The sequence below is a fragment of the Pituophis catenifer genome, unplaced genomic scaffold (assembly GCF_029215685.1).
Source record: "Pituophis catenifer annectens isolate HBS135680 unplaced genomic scaffold, rPitCat1.0.hap2 SCAF_14, whole genome shotgun sequence".
NCBI lineage: Eukaryota > Metazoa > Chordata > Lepidosauria > Squamata > Colubridae > Pituophis > Pituophis catenifer.
In genome coordinates this window covers 822,204-843,996 of record NW_027256894.1, presented here as the reverse complement: position 1 = coordinate 843,996, position 21,793 = coordinate 822,204, and the positions used below count along the sequence as shown (strand labels likewise).

Here is a 21,793-nt window from a genome sequence, read left to right as displayed (position 1 = left end):
CCCGAGGATGTGGACAGGATCCTGGGTAGGCTTAGTGCTGCCACATGTTTATTGGACCCGTGTCCCTCCTGGTTGGTACTGGCCTCCCGGGAGGTTACACGAGGGTGGCTCCAGGGGATTATAAATGCTTCTCTGAGTGAGGGGACTTTTCCTGCTGCCTTGAAGGAGGCGGTGGTGAGGCCCCTACTCAAGAGCCTTGGTGGTACAGGGGTTTAAAGCACCCTGTTATTAAGCTTATTAAGACCAGCTGCCTGCAATTACTGCAGGGTTCGAATCTCGCCAAGGCTCAAGGTTGACTCAGCCTTCCATCCTTTCTAAGGTAGGTGAAATGAGGACCCAGTTGTGGGGGCAATAAGCTGACTTTGTATAAATATACAAAAGGATGAAGGCTATTGCTGAGCACATTGTAAGCCGCCCTGAGTCTTCGGAGAAGGGCGGCATATAAATCAAATTAAAAAAAAAAAAAAAAAAAAAAAAGAAGTCTTCCCTGGACCTGGCTGTATTAGCAAATTACCGTCCGGTCTCCAACCTTCGCTTTGTGAAGGTTGTTGAGAGTGTGGTGGCACGACAGCTCCCCCAGTACCTGGATGAAGCTGTCTATCTGGACCCTTACCAGTCGGGCTTCAGATGGGGGTACAGCACGGAAACGGCATTGGTCGCATTGGTGATCTCTGGAGGGCTCGGGACAGAGGTTGTTCCTCTGTTCTGGTCCTATTAGATCTCTCAGCGGCTTTTGATACCATCGACCATGGTATCATGCTACAGCGGTTGAGGGAGTTAGGAATAGGGGGCACCACGTTGCGGTGGTTCTCCTCCTTCCTCTCTGACCACTCGCAGTTTGTGTTGGCAGGGGGGCAGAGGTCGACTTCGAGGCGCCTCGCTTGGGGGGTGCCGCAAGGGTCGGTCCTCTCGCCCCTTCTGTTCAACATTTATGTGAAGCCGCTGGGCGAGATCATCCGTGGTTTTGGGGTGAGGATACATCAGTACCCTGCTGATACTCAGCTGTACATCTCCACCCCAGACCACCCCAATGATGCCCTTGACGTGATGTCCCGCTGCCTGGAGGCCGTATGGGTCTGGATGGGGAGAAATAGGCTCAGACTCAACCCTTCCAAGACCGAGTGGCTGTGGCTACCGGCGTCCCGGTATAGTCAGCTGACGCCATCGCTGTCTATAGGGGGTGAATCTCTACCCCCCAAAGAGAGGGCTCGCAATCTGGGCGTCCTCCTGGATGCACGGCTGTCTTTAGAAGAGCATATGACGGCCGTGGCCAGGGGGGCTTCTAATCAGGTCGGCCTGATTCGCCAGTTGCGTCCCTTTCTGGACCGGGACGCCTTGTGCACAGTCACTCACGCCCTTGTTACCTCCTGGCTGGACTACTGTAATGCGGCTGCACGGGTAATTATGGGTGCAACTTGTTGCGCCCATGTAACACCTCTCCTAAGCGAGCTGCACTGGCTCCCAGTGATCTTCCAGGTGCGATTCAAGGTGCTGGTTACCACCTTTAAAGCGCTCCATGGCTCAGGACCTGGGTACCTATGAGACCGCCTTCTGCCACCGATAGCCTCCCACCGACCAGTTCACTCCTTCCGACAGGCAGGACTAGCTTCATAATTGAGTTTTAAATTCGGAATTCTTAAATTTTTGGGTTTTTTAGCTAATTGGCCTTGAATGTAATACTTTTAATAATTTTTAAATTTAAATTGTGATATTTGTATTGTGTTTTTACCTGGCTGTACACTGCCCCGAGTCCTTTGGGAGAGGGGCAGTATAGAAATAAAATTATCCTATCCTATCCTCTATCTTTTCTCTTCTTTTTTATATTTTTTATCGCTCTCTTTTCTTTACCTTTTCCTCTTAACTTGTTCATTTATTATTTAAAACAAAGATTTAAAATTAATATTAGAGCTTCTTAATTGATTAAATTAGTAATTGTATAACTATCTATTTATTAGTTTAAACTAAAAGTGGAATAATTTTAGTAATTCGATTATTAAGTAAGGTATTAATGAATTTCTCTTTTTAATAGAATTCTATTAATTAAGTTAGAAATTATATTATATAGATAGGTTTTCTGGGATATAACGCATTGTGAACTGTAGTGGACTGGTTTATAATCTGGGAGTAAGGGATAAGGAAAGGAAGGAAGGAAAGGAAGTTGAATAGCGAAGTGGATGGTGATTTGGGAAAAGATAGATAGGTTTTTAGGGGAACAGTATAGAATACTAAAGGAAATGACCAGCACCACCACAACTATTGTGAAGACGGGAAAGAAAACTACTTCAACATTGACTGGACCATCAGCTTCTCCTGCAGCGCAGAGAATAGAAGGAATGTTCCCATCAGAAAAACAACCCCCTACTTCGACTATGCAAATCATGCAAGCTACCTTCTCAACAATTCAAGAGACTATGATAAAAATGCAGGAATGTATGACAAAGAATCATGAAGAAGTGAGGAGGGATATGGATGAGATCAAGAGGGAAGTCAAAAACGATATCCAAAAATTAGATGAAAAGATGGACTCAATACAAGAAATCATACAAAAAAATGATAATTGAATAACAGTCATAGAGAAAAGAACAGAACAGACAGAAGAAAAATTGGACTCATTGGACCAGAAAATGATGAGACTAAATAAAGAACTGGAAAATACAGTGGCCCACCTGGAAATGGAGAGAGCTGCATTTTATTTGCGATTTCAGAACGTTGTCGAAGATAGAGAGGAGGACCTGACATTTGTGATGGCGGAAGTGATTGCGGAGGCCCTTCAGTGAGATAAGGACGAAATAATAAATGAGCTGGACGAGGTCTATAGGGTCCACACGAACTATGCCAGACAATATAAACTTCCAAGGGAGGTCCATGTAAGGTTTGTGCGAAGAAAAGTAAGAGACATTGTGTATAAAATAACGAAAAATGGACTCATGTTCTATAGAGGCAAGGAAATAACCACATTAAAGCAGGTCCCTAAGAGAATAAGAGAACTGAGAAAGGAATACTGGTTCCTAGCCACATTATTAAATAAGCGGCACATACCGTTTAGATGGATAACACCAGAGGGAATGTTGGTGTCATGGCAAGGAAAAAAAATTAAAGTGGACTCACAGAGCAAAGCACAGAACCTTCATGATGAAGTGATGGGTATAGAAGGAGCAAATAGTAACAGGGAGGAGCTGGAACAGAGGACTAAAGGGGCCCAAAGACAGGAAGAACAGGAAAAGGTTTTAGAGGAAGGAGACAAAGAGGAAGAAAGGGAACTTCAAGAGGAAGAAGGAGTGAGAACAAGAGCTAAGAGAAGGGACAGGAAGTAATAGAATATCACGCAGTAGAACCACAAAGAAATGGAACAGAATTTAAAATTTTTATCATTTAAATGGTCTTAACTCTCTGGCTAAACAACATCAAATTTTTAGAAAAGTGGTAAAACAAAAAATGGATATTGTGTGCATCCAAGAGGTGCACATAAGGAAACAGGATGAAAAATACTTAGGAGAATCATTTGTAGCATTAGCGGAAGAAAAGAAAAGAGGAATAGTGGTGTACATTAGAGAAGGAATAGAGGGTAATTTGAGATATGCAGATGCAACAGGAAGAATATTGATGATAGAAGTAAAATTAGAATATAAAAATGTTTTATTGGTGGTCATCTATGCGCCGAATAATGGACAGTTAGAATTTTATAAAAAAGTACATGAAAAAATATTAGAAGAAAAAACAGAGAATATATGTTTAATTGGCAATTTCAACGCAATTGTAGATGTAAAAAAGGATTATAGCAGTGATCAGAATAATAAAAAAAAGAAAAATGTACTCCCTAGAAGTTTTATGGATCTAGTAGAAGAATTAAATTTAATAGACAGTTGGAGATTCTATAATCCCGAGGTAAAGAAATTTACATATTATTCCAATCCTCACAAGTCCTGGTCCAGAATAGACATGGTATGGATAACTAAGACACTTATTCAAGAGATAGAAACAGTAGAAATAATGTCAAACAATTGGGCTGATCATAACCCAATTAGATGGATCCGCCCCAGGCGCCTGATGGATCCTGATAGGTTCCAGATGGAGCTTGGGCCATTTCCTGAGGATCTAGCACATGACTCGGCCGAGGACCTGGTAGCCGCCTGGGATCGGGCGGCTGGTGGGGCCTTGGACCGAGTTGTGCCTTTGCGGCCTCTGACCCGATGCCGATCCCGTGCGGCTCCTTGGTTTACTGAGGAGCTGAGGGAAATGAAGCGCCGGAAAAGACGCCTGGAGAGCGGTTGGAGGGCCAGTCTCGCTGAATCTGATCGAACACTGGTAAGGTCGCATATTAAGGCCTACCTAGTGGCGATAGAGACGGCAAAGTCTAACTACTTTTCCGCCTCTATTGCGTCATCAGGGAATCGTCCGGCCGCCCTGTTTAGGGTGACCCGCGCCCTGCTCCATCCGGGAGTGCGGGAGGATCCCTTAGAAGGCAGGGCGGAGGATTTCGGACAATACCTGTATGACAAAATCGCCCAGATCCGGGGGGATTTGGACTCTGACTGGGTAGATCAGGGCAGGGTGACGAGGAATAGTCTTGAGAATGTTATCTGGGAGGAGTTTGATGCTGTGACTCCTGATGATGTGGACAGGATTTTGGGGAGACTTAGTGCGGCCACATGTTTACTGGACCCGTGTCCCTCCTGGTTGGTACTGGCTTCCCGGGAGGTTACACGAGGCTGGCTTCAGGGTGTTATCAACGCTTCGTTGAGTGAGGGTTACTTCCCCACCGCCTTGAAAGAGGCGGTGGTGAGGCCTCTCCTCAAGAAGCCGTCCCTGGATCCGGCAATATTGGCCAACTATCGTCCTGTCTCCAACCTTCGCTTTATGGCGAAGGTTGTTGAGAGTGTGGTCGCACGACAGTTTCCGCAATTCTTGGAGGAAACATCTTATCTAGATCCGTTCCAGTCGGGTTTCAGGTCTGGGCACAGCACAGAAACGGCATTGGTCGCGTTGGTTGATGATCTCTGGAGGGCTCGGGACAGGGGTTGTTCCTCTGTTCTGGTCCTGTTAGACCTCTCAGCGGCTTTTGATACCATCGACCATGGTATCATGCTGCACCGGCTGGAAGAGTTGGGGGTGGGAGGCACCGTGTTGCGGTGGTTCTCCTCCTTTCTCTCCGACCGGTCGCAGTTTGTGTTGACAGGGGGGCAGAGGTCGACCTCGAGGCCTCTCATTTGTGGAGTGCCGCAGGGATCGGTCCTCTCGCCTCTCCTGTTCAACATTTATGTGAAGCCGCTGGGTGAGATCATCCGTGGCTTTGGGGTGAGATACCACCAGTACGCTGATGACACCCAGCTGTACATCTCCACCCCAGGCCACCCCAATGATGCCCTTGAAGTGATGTCCCAGTGCCTGGAGGCTGTACGGATCTGGATGGGGAGGAACAGGCTCAAGCTCAACCCTTCCAAGACTGAGTGGCTGTGGCTCCCGGCATCCCGATATAGTCAGTTGACTCCATCACTGACTATTGGGGGCGAGTCATTGGCCCCCACAGAGAGGGCTCGCAATCTGGGAGTCCTCCTGGATAGGCAGCTGTCCTTGGAGGAACACCTGACGGCTGTAACCAGGGGGACCTTTTGTCAGGTTCGCCTGATCCGCCAGTTGCGGCCCTTTCTTGATCGGGATTCCCTGTGCACAGTCACTCATGCCCTCGTCACCTCTCGCCTTGACTATTGCAACGCTCTCTACATGGGGCTCCCCTTGAGGAGCACCCGGAGGCTCCAGCTGGTCCAGAACGCAGCAGCGCGGGTAGTGACGGGAGCAGCATGGCGCTCCCATGTAACACCGCTCCTGCGCGAGCTGCACTGGCTCCCAGTTGTCTTCCGGGTGCGCTTCAAGGTGTTGGTTATCACCTTTAAAGCGCTCCATGGCATAGGGCCTAGCTATCTTCGAGACCGCCTGCTGCTACCAACGACCTCCCATCGACCCGTGCGCTCCCACAGAGAGGGCCTCCTCGGGGTGCCATCAGCCAGACAATGTAGGCTGGTGACCCCCAGGGGGAGAGCCTTCTCTGTGGGGGCACCTACCCTCTGGAATCAGCTCCCCCCAGAGATACGGAGAATCCAAGACCTCAGTGCCTTCCGTCGCGCCCTTAAAACCCATTTATTTAAACAAGCCGGGCTGGCTTAAGATGAAATTTTTAACTGTTTTTTAAATGTTTTAAACGTTTTTAATTGGTAATGAGTTTTAATTGGGCCAAATTTATATATCTTTTAATTGTTTTTAATATTTGTTCTGCATGTTTTTTAATCTGGCTGTACACCGCCCTGAGTCCTCAGGGAGAAGGGCGGTATAGAAATCCAATATAAAATAAATAAAATAAATAAATAAACCTGGTAATGTTGATATGGAAAGGACATCAAAGGAAAAAGAGGAGATGGACATTGAGTCCACAGATACTGAAGGAAAAGGAATATATAGAGCAAATGAAAAAGGAATTAGAGTTGTTTTTTAGAGACAATACAAAATACCTTACTTTCCTTCAGAATCTGTGGGATACAATGAAAGCTTATGTGAGAGGATTAACAATAGCCTACAGTGCAAAAAGAAACAAGGAAAGGGAAAAAGAATATAAGAATGTCCAGGAAGAGATCAAAAATTGGGAAGAAAAATTACAAGATAAACCTGGGGATGAGCAAATTAGAGGTAAATGGATAGCAGCTAAACATAAATTGAATATATTGGAACAGGAAAATTATGCAAAGACATTGAATTTTATAAAACAGAATTATTTTGAACATGCGAATAAGCCAGGGCGGTGGCTTGCTTATGGATTAAGAAAAGAAAAGGAGAAAAGAACAATTCAGCAACTACAGGATAAAAGGGGTAAAATGCAATATAGTTTAGAAAGGAAAAAGGAGATAGCATGTCAATTTTTTCAAGAACTCTATGAGCAAGATAAAGTGACAGAGGAGGAAATAAATCAATATCTAAATGGGGAGGGAATGTTGGCTTTAACAGAGTAAGAAAGGGAGATATTAAGTAGAGATATCACTATAGAAGAATTAAGAGAGGCGATTAAGAAACAAAAAAATAATAAAACCCCAGGGACGGATGGACTACCAAGTGAATTCTATAAAGGACTAGGAGAAGTATTGGATTGGATATTATTAGAAACCTGTAATGGGGCATTAATAGAGGCAAAGCTACCAGATTCGTGGAGAGAAGCATACATTTCGTTGATACCAAAGGAAGGAGCAGATATAGCACAGATAAAAAATTATAGACCAATCTCTTTATTAACACTGATTACAAAATTTTTATGAATATAATGGCAAACAGGATGAAAAAAATACTAAATTGTAGAATACACCCAGAACAAAATGGGTTTTTACCAACAAGACAAATAAAAAATAATATAAGAACTGTAATTAATGTATTAGAATATTATGAGGTGCATCCAGAGAGGCAGGTAGTTCTGGTCTTTCTGGATGCCCAAAAGGCTTTTTATCAGATCAATTGGCAATTTATGCTTCAGCAAATAAAAAACATGAAATTTGGGGAGAGATTTGAAAATATAATAGCCTCCATATACACAAAACAAAAAGCAAGTATAATAGTAAATGGAGATTTTACAAAATTTTTTGACATAAAAAAAGGAGTACGGCAGGGATGTCCGCTTTCACCCTTACTCTTCATCCTGACATTGGAAAATCTATTGATAAGAATTAGATCAAACAAAAAGATAAAAGGATTGAATTTAAAACGAGAGGAATACAAGGCCCAAGCATTTGCGGATGACCTTGTATTCTTCATAGAAGAACCATTAGAAACAGGACAATATTGATAAGAGAGATAGAGAAATTTGGGAAGGTAGCTGGCTTAAAAATTAATAAAGATAATACCAAAATGTTAACGAAAAATGTAATTTTTATTACAATATTACAATATTCCGTTGGGCAGCAAACCAAAATGGCAGCTCCGCAGTGAACCCCGAGCTTAGGGAGGCGATGTTCGACATTTTCAGGGGTGCCGGGGGTCAGTTAACAATCTTTTGACCCCCTCCCAGCGAGCCGAGGTGTTGCCGGCTCGATAGAGCCATGGATGGATCCTGAGGAACAGCTGACTTTCGGGGAGGAGGTTAGAGGACGGCGGCAATACCTGGAGGCTTGGCTGCAAAGACGTTGTTGGTGGAGAAGAGGGCAGCATTACAAACGTTAGGATCTCTCAGTTTTTGAGGGATCTGGACACTCCCCCCCTTTTTTTCTGAAGCATGGAAGGGGCTTAATGGGCTGAATGGCCTGAAGATCAAGCTTATGGGGAAGGAACTGAGAATTGTCAGTTGGGGATGACGGTTGGTCTCCCCCTTAACTGCTCCCCCCCGCACTTATTAGGCTTAGGCCTAATAGGGCCACTCAGCATAAATTTACAACTTTTGATTGATCTGCAGCCTTATTTGACCATTCTTTGACCATCTTGTCCTCCCTGGGTTACCCAGATTATTCGATTATTCAATCATTTATTCCATCCTATGACTACACCTTGCTTTTTTCTGAACTAAGCCTCGGCTATCGCTGGTGTGAGAACAGGAGGAGGCACAGACACCGAGAGTCTTGGACTATGGTGGGACGGACCATCTCTCATTTGACCTTATGACTCTGGTTTGGGTCACCTTGAAAGGGTGGCCTTTGAGACTTTATTCCCCACCATTGAATAGACTTATTATAATCACAAGACTTACCATCGTCATGATAGGACGATGATGTCCCAATGTTCTGATGTTTTTAGCATATTGTCTTCTCTTTAACATCTTTTCCTCCCTTATTTAATCTACCTGTTTTTACCATCTCTAACACCCTTTAATAGAAAATGATCCTTCATCACTCTCAGCTCATTACTATTCTTTAATGTATTCAACTGCGGAGCTCCTTGCACTGCGAGACTCCCTCCTCTCGCAGGTTTGGCCCTCTCAACTATCGAGGGCTGCCCTTGATGACGGGTTTTGGAACCCCGAGAGGTGGTACGCTAAAAAACGGAAACTCTGGGGTTTTTTAAATAGATTTTTAGATCCAATTTTAAGGGGATCCAGGAGGGTGGTTTTTAATAATAAAAATGAGACTGGGGGGTCTCTTAAGGATCAGCAGCCATGCCATTTTGACAGTCCCAGCGGGTTGGGGAGGTTGGGAGTCGTAGGAGATGCTAGGAGGAGGGTGGGACAAGCTATACCTGTGATGGTGGGAAGGGGCAGAAGAAATCGAAGTAGGGGTGGGGAGCATCACACCAGATGCATTCGGATGGTGACTTGCTCCCATACCTCCTGCTCACCCTGCTTTCCTGGGGATATGAGAGCTAAGGACCCTGGTTTCCGTCTATTATATGTGAATGCCAGGTCCGTGATGAATAAGGCTCTCCTCATACGAGATCTTATTGATGAGGAGGGTGCGGACCTGGCCTGTATCATGGAGACCTGGTTGGGGCAAGTGGGGGGAATCCCTCTCTCTGATTTATGCCCCTCAGGCTTTCATGTCCTGCACCAGCCGCGACACCAGGGAAGCGGCGGGGGGGTGACAGTAGTTGTTAGAGAAAGTCTGAGTCCTAGGGAGGTCACTGTCCCTCAGATAGGCGGGTGTGAGTCTCTTCTATTGAAGTGGGACCCTGGAGTTCAGTCGGGCTTGTTGGTCACATACCTATCTCCCAGCTATGTTGCCACAGCCCTGCCCGCACTGCTCGATGTCTTGTCTGAGGTGGCACTTGAACTCCCCAACCTTTTAGTTGTGGGAGATTTTAATCTGCCTTCGATTGGTGAGTCATCTGAGACACTCCGGGAGTTCATGGCCTCCATGGCAGCCATGCACCTGACTCAGGTTATTCAGGGCCCAACTCATAGGGGAGAACACACACTCGACCTGGTTTTTCTCTCTGGGCAATGGATAAATGGTCATGGTAAGGGGGAACTTTCCATCACTCCCGTCATGGACTGACCATTCCCTCCTTAGACTAGACTTTCAATCTGTCAACCCCTGCCGCTGGTTCCGCCCTAGGCGCCTGATGGACCCAGAAAGGTTCTTGAAGGAGCTTGGGACATTCCCCACCTCTCAATCCTGCGATTCAGCTGAGGTTCTGGTGGCATCCTGGGAACGGGTGGCTACCGACACCTTGGACAGAATCGCACCTTTGCGGCCTCTAACCTGACGCAGATCCCGGATTGCTCCTTGGTTTTCCATGGAGCTCCAGGAAATAAACGTCGGAAAAGACACTTAGAGGAGAGTTGGAAGTCCTCCCGATCTGAATCTGACCGAACACAGTTAAGAACCCATATTAGGTCTTATCTAGTGGCGATGGAAGCGGCGAAACGTCACTACTTCGCCGCCCTCATTGCATCTGCAGGAAACCGCCCAGCGGCCCTGTTTCATGTGATCCGCTCCCTCCTCAATCAGGGAGCGAGGGAAGACCCTTTGCAGGGCAGAGCTGAGGATTTTGTACAGTTTCTGCATGATAAAATCGCTCAGATCCAGATCGGATTGGACTCTGACTGGGCAGAATCCAATCGGGAGACTAGGGTGGGTCTTGAGAATAATATCTGGATTGAGTTTGACCCTGTTTCTGTTAAGGAAGTGGACAGGATTGTGGGCAAACTTAGTTCCTCCACTTGCTTATTGGACCCTTGTCCCTCCTGGTTGGTTTCGGCTGCCAGAGAGGTGACTAGAGACTGGATCCAGGCATTGTCAATGCTTCGTTGAGAGAGGGGAACTTCCCCGCCTCTCTTAAGGAGGCAGTGGTTCGACCTCTCCTCAAGAAGCCTTCCCTGGATCCAGACTCACTTAATAACTATCATCCCGTCTCCAACCTTCGCTTCATCGCGAAGGTTGTTGAGACTGTAGTGGCTCAACAGCTCCCACAATTCCTGGAGGAAATGGAATACCTTGACTCGTACCAATCAGGCTTCTGACACGGTCACAGCACGGAAACGGCATTGGTCGCTCTGGTGAATGATCTCTGGCGGGCTCGGGATGGGGGTTGTTCCTCCATCCTGGTCCTACTTGACCTCTCAGAGGCTTTTGATACCATCGACCATGGTATCCTATTGCAGCGACTTGTGGGGTTAGGGGTGGGAGGCACTGTCTTACGGTGGTTTTCGTCCTACCTCTTGGGTCACTTTCAGTTTGTATGGCCGAAGGGCAGAGATCCACCCCGAGGCCCCTTAATTGTGGGGTGCCTCAGGGGTCGGTTCTCTCCCCCCTGCTCTTTAACATCTATATGAAGCCACTGGGTGAGATCATTCGTGGCTTTGGGGTGAGATATCATCAATATGCTGATGATACCCAATTATACATCTCCACCCCAGACCACCCCAGAGATGCCCTTTCTGTGATGTCCCGTTGCCTGGAGGAGGTACGGGCCTGGATGGGCAGAAACAAACTCAAACTCAATCCCTCCAAGACTGAGTGGCTATGGATGCCGGCATCTCGGGTTTCAGAGGCTCCATCACTTTTGATAGATGGGGAAAAACTTGCACCTGTTGATAGGGCTCGCAACTTGGGTGTCCTCCTGGATGCTCGGCTATCCCTAGAAGACCATCTAAGGCCGTGACCAGGGGGGGCCTTCGCACAGGTTCACCTGGTGCGCCAGTTGCGCCCTTTCCTGGACCGAGATGACCTTCGCACAGTCACTCATGCCCTGGTTACTTCCCGCTTGGATTACTGCAATTCCCTCTACATGGGCCTGCCCCTGAGATGCACCCGGAGACTCCAGCTGATCCAGAATGTAGCTGCACGGGTTGTTATGGGAGCCCCTCGTTACTGCCATATAACACCCCTCCTGCGTGAGCTGCACTGGTTACCAGTGGTTCTCCGGGTCCGCTTCAAGGTGCTAGTCCTCACCTATAAGGCCCTTCATGACTTAGGTCCGGGATATTTGCATGACCTTCTCCTGCCTGCCTCTCACTGTCCTGTTCGCTTACATAGGGCCGCTCTCCTCAGGGTTCCGACGGCAAGCCAATGTCACCTTGCTGTGCCCAGGGGTAGGGTGTTCTCTGTGGGTGCTCCCACCCTCTGGAATGAATTACCTACTGAGCTCCGGACGACTCCTGATCTCCGCTCCTTCCGTCGGGACTTGAAGACTTGGCTTTTCAAACAAATAGGCTGAGACTGATTCCGGGCTTTATTATTTACTACTAATTAATTATTTGGATTAAGTTATGATTTTATTGTACTTGTTTCTTAATTTGTGTTCGCCGCCCTGAGTCCTTTGGGAGAATGGTGGCATATAAATACACGTAATAAATAAATAATAAATAAATAAACAGAGGAATTAATTAAAGAATTAGGATTACAAGTAGTAAAAAAGGTTAAGTATTTAGGCATATATTTGACAGCTAAATGCTCAACTATAAAGGAGAATAATTATGTAACTTTAGTTCAACAAATAAAAGAGGATTTAGAAAAATGGGGGAAACTGAAATTATCATTATTAGGAAGGAGAGCAGCTATAAAGATGAACATTCTGCCGAGGCTGCTTTATTTATGTCAGACGATTCCAGTATTTGCAAAATCTTTTTGTAAATTTGAACAAGATAACTACAAAATTTGTGTGGGAAGGAAAAAAGGCAAGAATTAAGTACTTTGCAGGATGATAGAGCCAGAGGTGGATTTGGACTCCCAGCATGGGAGACATATTATAGAGCAACAAGTTTGACATGGATCAGGGAATGGGTGAATCTGAAAAATCAAAGACTGTTAACCTTGGAGGGACATGATTTGTTGATGGGGTGGCACGCCTTCTTGTGGAGCACCAGGAACAAAACACATAGGTATTTTTGCAATCATATATTAAGGGATTCATTAATTTATACATGGCAGGAAATTAAAAGTAAACACTATATGAAAGTTCCTGGATGGTTATCCACAATGGAGGTGATGATACACCCCAACACCTTAAAAATTCAAAAAATGGTAAGATACTATGAAATTTTGGATTCTCAAGGAACATTAAGAGGAACTCAGAGATCAAGGGATACAGATAGATTGATGGCCCTATCTTCAGATAAAAACAAGATATGTGCTTAGGACCTGGTTATCTACGGGACCGCCTGCTACCACCAATAGCCTCCCACCGGCCAGTACGCTCCCATAGAGAGGGGCTCCTCCGGGTGCCGTCAGCCAAACAATGTCGACTGGCGGCCCCTAGGGGGAGAGTGATCTGGAACGAGCTCCCCCGGAGATACGGAGGATCCCGGATCTTCGCACCTTCCGTTGCGCGCTTAAAACGTTTTTATTTCATCAAACTGGCCTGGCTTAAATCTTCTCCTTTTTTAAATTTAAATTTTAAACACAAATTTTAATTTGTTTAATTATGGGGTATTTTAAAATTCAGCCTAAATTATTTAATTTGTTTTAATCTATTTTAAATTTATAAAGAGAATCAATACAAAATGTGGTATATGGCCCCTTCGAGATTAGCAAAAATGTATTCAAATTTAAGTCCAACCTGTTGGAAGTGCAAACAGGCACAGGGTACTTTCTTCCACGTCTGGTGGCTTTGCCCAAAAATTAGGAAGTATTGGGAAAAAGTAAGAATTTGGCTAATAGAAATAACGTCAGAAAAAATAGAACTCAAACCAGAGATTTTCCTACTAGGGATGATTAAAGAAAACTATAGGAAAGAAATAAAATAAATAAATATTACACATAGTCACTGCAGCCAGATTGGAAAACTGACCAACTGCCAACAGACCAATTGATAATCCAAAAAATCTATAATTGCGCAGAAATTGACAAACTAACATTTGAAATGAAGGACAAGGTAGACTCAAAATGTTATATAGCATGGAATAGGTGGTATGATTGGATAACTTGTAGAAATGAGAGTACCGTAATTTCCGGTGTATAAGATGACTTTTTAACACAGGAAAATCATCTCAAAAGTCGGGGGTCGTCTTATACGCCGGGTACCCGAATCTGAATTGCTGGCGCTGACCAATGACGCTACGGGAGCGCCGACAACATTGAGGGGAAGCTGTGCTGATCTCATCAAGGCTGCATGCCGCTCAATGCTGGAACCAGCTGGTTGCTATGCGGAGCTTCCCCCTCTGTCCCAGGCATCCAGGGGGATATTACCGACGCTCCGACTTCCCCAGCTGACCCCCACCTGTCTGGGGAAGTCGGAGCGTCGGTAATATCCCTCTGGTTGCCTGGGGGAAGCTCCGTGCAGCAACCAGCTGGTTCCAGCATTGAGCGGCATGCAGCCTTGACTAGATTGGCACAGCTTTCCGTCAATGTTGTGCTTCCGGTGCTTAAAAGTGATAAACAATTGAAAGAGTGGCAAAGTGGAGTGAATAAGTTTGTCTGGAACGAGAAAAAACCGAGAGTGAAACTGAAAATCATTCAAGATGTTCCCGAAAGGGGAGGTCTCAAACTTCCAAACCTACAGTTATATTATGAAGCAGCAGCTTTGACTCAAGCAAGTGATTGGTTTGGAAGGAAAAAGACTGGAATATTGAATATAGAAAGTTTTGACCTTGAATTTGGATGGCATGCATACTTATTTTATGAAAACAAAGTGGATAAAGTATTTAAAAGCCATATGTTTAGAGACTCTTTGATGAGAGTTTAGAAGAAGCACCAATTCAAATGGGATTATAAAATACCGCTATGGCTGGATCTTGGTCATATTATGAGGAATACAAATATAATGTCACTCGGGGGGTTGTTATACAAAGAGGTTCTTTTTGCAGATGCGGGCAGATGGCAGTTGAAGACATTACAGACACTGTTGGACGAAGGGATTAATTTGACTTGGTTAGAGTATAATCAACTTCAATGGAGATGGAAAGAGGACCAGAGAACTGGTATTATTTTGCATGAGGAAGAATTGGTTAGACATATAAAAGAGTCCAATGCATATTAAAAGGCTTTATAATGTTTTGCTAGAAAGGGATTCAGAAACTGAATTGGTGAAGGATTGTATGATTAAGTGGGCACAAAACTTTGCGGAACCAGTGATGTTGGAAACATGGGAAAAAATTTGGGTTCAGAATGTTAAATTTACTCAGTCGCAGAATTTGAGGGAAAACTTTTACAAAATGTTTTATAGATGGCATTTAGATCCTAAGAAATTGTCGTGTATGTACCCTAATGTTCAGCCAAAATGTTGGAGGTGTGATTGTACAGATGCTACATATTATCATATTTGGTGGACCTGTAAGAAAGTTAAGGCTTTTTGGATAAAAATTTGGTGGGTCATGCAGAATGTTTTAAAGAAAAAAATTCAATTTTCTCCACAATTGTTTCTATTGGGTATAGCTAAGGGTTTTACAGTGGATGAAACAAAGTTGATTTTGTATATGATTACAGCAGCGAGATTGCTGATAGGCAAATATTGGAAAAATGAAGCTTTGCCCACTGTTGAGGAATGGACTCTGAAGATGGCCAGTTTCGCTGAGATGGCGAAGATTTCAGCATATTTAAAAGACCGCTCACAAGAGACTTATGAATGTGAATGGAAAAAGTGGATAGATTATGTGCAGAACAAATATCAAACTAGGAAGTATCAAATAGCTTTTCATTGATAGTATTATATTATATTAAGATAGAAATATTTGAATTATGTGAAGATGAAAAATGATATGGGGGTTGGGGGGGTTCAAGTTTTATATAAAGGGGATAATAATGGGGGTATATTCTATGGAAGTCCGGGGGGGAGGGGAGGGTTAGGGGGGGTTAGGGAGGGTGGGCTGGGGAGTTTGGGGTGGGTTAGGGGGGTGAAAATGGGGTGAAAATGTAATTGTAAAACTTTTACAATAAAATGTTGTCGGCGCTCCCGTAGCGTCATCGGTCAGCGCCAGCAACTCAGATTCATGAAGCTGTGCCGATCTCGTCAAGGTTGCATGGGTGAAGGAAAAAAAACTGGTACAAAATAGCCCTCTTGCCACTACACGTAGCGTAGCCCATTACCTTAGCCTGGCTCATAAGTATCTCTACAGTACAGCAACAATACATACAGTACAGCAACAGTACATACATTACAGTATACAAATAGCTAACAGTCAAGATCCCATCATGGCTCCACCAGCAAGAAGAAAGAAATATGAAGCCAGTTTTAAACTTAAAGTTGTAAACTTTGCCATGGAACATAATAACTGTGCTGCTGCAAGACAATATGGAGTAACAGAAAAGATGGTTCGGGACTGGAAAGCAAATGTAAAAGCATTAAAGAGTATGCCAAGGGGTAAGTGTGCATTAAGAAGAGGCACCCCACATTGGCCAGAACTCGAAAAACATGTAGCAGACATGATGAATGAGCATCGCCAAAACGGTTATGTAGTGACACGAAATAAAATATGTTTGTTTGCACTTCAGTGGGCCAAATCTAACCCAGATCACAGCAACAGATTTAACGCCACTGTATCCTGGCGTACTAGATTCTTGGAAAGGCATAATTTGGTACTGAGGCAAAAGACAAAAATTGCACAAAAATTACCTGCAGATCTTGATGCCAAAGTAAATAGTTTCCATCGTTACGTAATACAACAGTGCAATAAACATGGCTATGCGTTAAGTAGTATCGGAAATATGGATGAAACTCCAATGAATTTTAATATGATTGGAAATAAAACTGTCCACCCAAAAGGTGAAAAAACAATTTTAATTAAAACAACAGGACATGAGAAGTCCAGTTTTACAGTGGTACTAGCACGCACAGCTGATGGCTCCAAACTGAGACCAATGATTATTTTTAAAAGAAAAACAATGCCGAAACTAAAGTTCCCTGTTGGTTGTTTTGTACATGTGAATGAAAAAGGCTGGATGGATGAAGAAGGGGTAAAGCTATGGCTTGATAATGTATGGAGCAGGCGACCAGGTGGACTTATTCAAAAACGTAGTCTACTGGTGTGGGATATGTTCAGGGCTCATTTAACTCCCAGCACCAAGCAAAGGCTTGCAAGAATAAACACAGATGCGGCAGTTATTCCTGCAGGATTGACATCGTTGGTACAGCCACTGGATGTGTGCCTAAACAAGCCATTTAAAGATCGCATTCAAGAACAGTGGAATGAATGGATGGTTAGCGGTGAAACGTCATTCACAAAAGGAGGAAACATGCGTGCTCCATAGTTGGATGTTTTGTGCAAGTTTGTCATAAAAGCCTGGAATTGATGCAGAAACTGTAATCAAGTCTTTCAAGAAGTGTGGCATATCAAATTCATTAGATGGTATGGAGGACGACTACTTGTGGCAAGATGAAGAGGAAGCCGAAGCTGAGACCACACCATCTGATACGGAATTAGAGCCATATGATGACTGCCTTACAAATGTATCACAAAATGTCATTGATGTACTTATGATATCAGATGACGAACAGGAGGATTTTGAAGGCTTTTAAAGGGAAACTATCATGCCAGCAAAACCTGTAAAAATAGCTTGCAGTTATGATGGGAGTTGCTGACTCGCCAGGGACTTGCCCGGCACTGGCTCTCTATTGTTTGTTATCTTCCTCCTATCATCATCAGTTCCAGTTTGGTTGACAGCTTAGAAAACAAACAGCATGGCAGCTCCCATGGGTTTATTGTCTTATCCTTCCTTTCAGCTTTAGAGTGAATTAGGAAAAGTTTAATCCAATTGCACTGTTTCATGTTTACATGTTTGATGACAGCCTTATGTTTATAAGTGACAGTTTTCCTGCTAAGTACCTGCATATCATAAGCATTTGAATTAAAATTACCATATTGAAATCAAATCTGATGTTTTTTAATTTTTATTTGGTGTGTGTTGGAAGAGGGGTAGTCTTATACGGCGAGTATAGCCCAAACCCTATATTTTAACAGGAAAAGTAGGGGGTCGTCTTATACACCCAGTCGTCTTATACGCCGGAAAATACGGTAAATGAAAAATTTTATATGATAATAATAATTAACAAATATGCACTGTTAATAAGATAATGGACGTGTGACTAAAGTCACTTTTTCTTTTTATGTATTGTCGTTTGTATTAATATATATGTATCTTGTATATACATAGTATAGTATTTTACTTTTATATGTTTAATAAAGTTTTGTTTTTAAAACCAAAATAAATAAATAAACTTCTAGATCACTCTGTTAAAATGAAAAACCAGAGAAAATGAATATATCCCTCACTCTAATCATCACCAGAAGCATCCTGCAGAGGGCAGCCGGGGTGACCACAGAAATGTCTCCTGGCCTCAACTGCTAAATCATCATCCCTCTCCAGAAGGCAAAGCTTCTCCTTGGGCACACTGGCCACTGCTGCAGCTTTATTGTCACTGCTGCTGAAAGTGGTTCCAGATTCCAGCAATGGGGACTCCAGTTCAAAAGGCAGACTGGGAATTCTTCTGTCAGATAACATGCCTCAGAGTAGAAAAAATGTCATCACCTTTATTCTAACCATGATTCAGAAAGGGATGGTAGGCAAAAAGAAAAAAAGTAAGGAAAGCCTGGGGATTGAGGCTTGGTATTTTATATCAGCAATCTCAATTAAATGTTAAGCATGCGGCACAAACTGAGGCTTCTTACCTCATTCAGCTGCAACTGCAATCCATTTATTCTGTCTAGTAAGATTCGTTGTTCCTTTTGGATTTCCCTTACTCTTCCTTTTAAGTCTTCGTTTTCTCTTTCTAATTCCTAGGAACAAAAAAATCTTATTCAAAGTGAGGATGTCATCAGACACTGCAGCTAATCTTAGCTCCCACCCCACATGAGACCTTCCCCTTTAGAGTCATCCAGATTCTCTTTCCGGTTTTCCTGTTGGCCACTTGCCAAGGGCAAAAGACCGGACTTCTCCCTGAAGCTACATCTGAGCAGAGGAAAACAGGACCCCCACCCACCCCCACTCCCCCTGGCAGAAAGCGGCCAGTGGCCACTTTCAGTCTGCTGGCTGATTCATCCCCATCCCCCACCCCCAGAAAATATTGAAAGTCATTTCTTTATATTTATATTTTTATTATATTTTTCTTTTTTTCCTGCACTTTTTATTCTTCCTTTCCATTTTGTCTTTTAACTTTCATTTGTATTGATTTTTTACTATTGTAATTAAAATTCTTAATAATTATAGTAAAAAACCCTACATGCTATTGCAGAAAACTTTGCAGCACTGTAAGCAGTGGTGGGATTCAGCCAGTTCGCACCACTTCGGGAGAACCGGTTGTTAACTTTCAGAGCAGTTTGGTGAACTGGTTGTTGGAAGAAATCATTAGGGCAGAGAACCGGTTGTTAAATTATTTGAATCCCACCACTGACTGTAAGTAATATATTTTTTAAATCTGAAAGCAGCAGAGACACATAGAATTATTCTGGTTGGTCTGGACAATGCAACAAGAAGACTGTAATGAACCCAGCGCACGTGTACAGGCAGCCAGTGGAATAAACAAGGTTGGCATTGCTTGTAATTCCCAATCCAGAAGAGGAAGTGCATTTCTTATAGGGGATGTTTTGGAATCAGTCCTAAATGACTGCGAAAGGAAGAACATTGCACTCATTTTTCTTTAATAAATGCTCTATGAGAAATAGAAGGGGAAATATGGTTGGTGGGCTTTCCTCAGGAATATGTAACCTATTGGGGAGCTAGCTCTGGTTACTTCAATACATCCTCAATTGACCTATGGAGCAGGAAAACTAAAGTTTCCACAGACAGAGGCAGCAAAACAACTCCAATTAAGATATTGAGTGGTTCCTGAACAGTCTGGAAAGGATATTAGAGTAAGGATGATTAAAGCCTTGGCCCAGTTAATTAATTGGGAAAAAAAGACCCTCAACTTTGAAATAGATAAAATTTATAGAGTAAATTCCAGATTTGCTATAAGAAAATTATCAAGGTTCATTTTTTAAGAACTACAAGAGAACATGCTTTGGACTGCCACTTCAAATCTAAATTAAGAATGGAAAATGTAGATATAATTGTTTTGAAGGAAATTCCTATCACAGTGATGGCAAACCTTTTTGCCATCGGGTGCCAAAAGTGAGGGGAGCGCAGGGGGGGGTCGTGCGCACACGTGCCCACACTCATAGTTCAATGAGCCCCGCCCCTCCCGCGCATGTGCGTGTGACCCCCACTGAGTTCCCGCTTTTGGCACGCGATGGCATGGTGGGCCCGGTAGGAAATAGCCCATTTGCCGACTTCCAGTGGGACCGGAAGGCCCATTTTTTCGCTCTCCCCATGTTCCAGAGCCTTTCTAGGAGCCTGGGGAGGGTGAAAACGGCCTTCTGATCCTACCGGAAGTCAGCAAACGGGCTGTGTCCTAGAAAGGTTCTGGAGCCTGTGGAGGGCGAAAAACGGGCCTTTCCCACCTCCCTGGAGGCCCTCCAGAGGCTGGAAACAGCTTGTTTCCTGACTTCCAGTGGGCCCGGAAGGACTGAAAATCAGCTGGCGTGCGCCTGAGCTGAACTAGGGCAACGTTCGCGTGCCCACCAATATGGCTCCGCATGCTACCTGTGGCACGCGTACCATAGGTTCACCATCACGGTCCTATCAGAATCTTGAGAAAAAGGAAAGCAGGAAGACTGGAATAGATTATAAAAATAAATTATTAAATTATTAAAAAAAAGATATATAAGATGTGTAAGATGTGACCCAGTCAACACTCTGTTCATAAAATATGTATGATGAAAGAAAATTTTTAATAAAACCTGTTTACAAAAAAAAAGAAAGACCCTAACTGTAATATAGTTATTGAAAATACATGTGAGACCTGACCTAGTGGAAATCATGTATTTTCACTCATCAGTTACCAATTGCTAACCAAACTTTTGTTCTCACTCTCTGAAGACCAACCTTCAATGATAAAGCAGCATTTGGGGTACATCTAAGCAATTGTGAATCTGCTCTAAAGAGCTTCATTTGTTCAAGGACCTTCAGATGGACTAAGGACCAATAATTGAGCCATAAAGAAATTGTACCAATGGTATTCCTAAAATGGTGCTCTGGCAGCAGGTACTATTCCATCACCACCATCACACCCCATGTGGAAAAATGTCAGGCTAACTAATGAGTTTCTGCTTGTATGTAATTGGCCTGCCGTGGACCAGAAGAGCACCATGCCATTCCAAGAATTCAAAAGATGTTATCTTGTTCTTTTATGTCCATCAATGAGACATTTTATTTATTTATTTATTTATTTATTCATTCAATAAAATTTATATGCCGCCATATCTCCGAGGACTCAGGGCGGCTCACAACAGTAAAACCACCAGTTAAAAATATAAAATACATAAATATACGTATATAATTTATATTAAAACCCACCAAAATCTAAAAACCCTCTCAGTCCAGGCTGGGCGATGTGAACAACTATGTTTTTAATTCGCGGTGGAAGATGCGAAGGTCAGGAGCCCCAGGGGGAGTTGATTCCAAAGGGTGGGCGTGCCCACAGAGAAAGCTCTACCCCTAGGGGTCGCCAGCCGACACTGTCTAGCTGATGGCACCCGGAGCAGGCCCTCCCTGTGAGAACGCACCAGGCGATGGGCAGCTGTTGCTGGCAGCAGATGGTCCGCCAAATATCCTGGGCCTAAGCCATGTAGGTCTTTATAGGTCATCACCAGCACCTTGAATCTTACCCGGAGGGCAACCAGCAACCAATGCAAGTCACGCAGGAGGGGTGTAACATGGGAGTATCAAGACTCTCCCATCACAACCCCCACGGCCGCATTCTGTACCAGTTGAAGCCTCTGAATGGTCCTCAAGGGCAGCCCCATGTATTTGTGCAAGTTACACATGTTGGCAAAGACCATTATTATCTTTCTCTTTTGGTGGTTCGTTTGTACGTGTTTCTTTTGCAGGACTGTGCAAATATCCTGCAAGGCGAGCAACTG

General features: G+C 44.0%; 1 protein-coding gene across 6 annotated transcripts in view; it reads right to left on the bottom strand.

Moving 5' to 3' along the window:
* Positions 1 to 21,793, bottom strand: part of UACA (uveal autoantigen with coiled-coil domains and ankyrin repeats) — a 79,215-nt gene that overhangs the window by 30,370 nt on the left and 27,052 nt on the right. For 5 of the 6 annotated variants that reach the window (XM_070953775.1, XM_070953776.1, XM_070953778.1 and 2 more), the window contains one exon: positions 18,503 to 18,610. The exons of the other annotated variant lie outside the window; for it this stretch is intronic. In XM_070953775.1, coding sequence (XP_070809876.1) covers positions 18,503 to 18,610 — 108 coding nt within the window. The remainder of the gene's footprint in view (positions 1 to 18,502; positions 18,611 to 21,793) is intronic. 6 annotated transcript variants of the gene reach the window in all.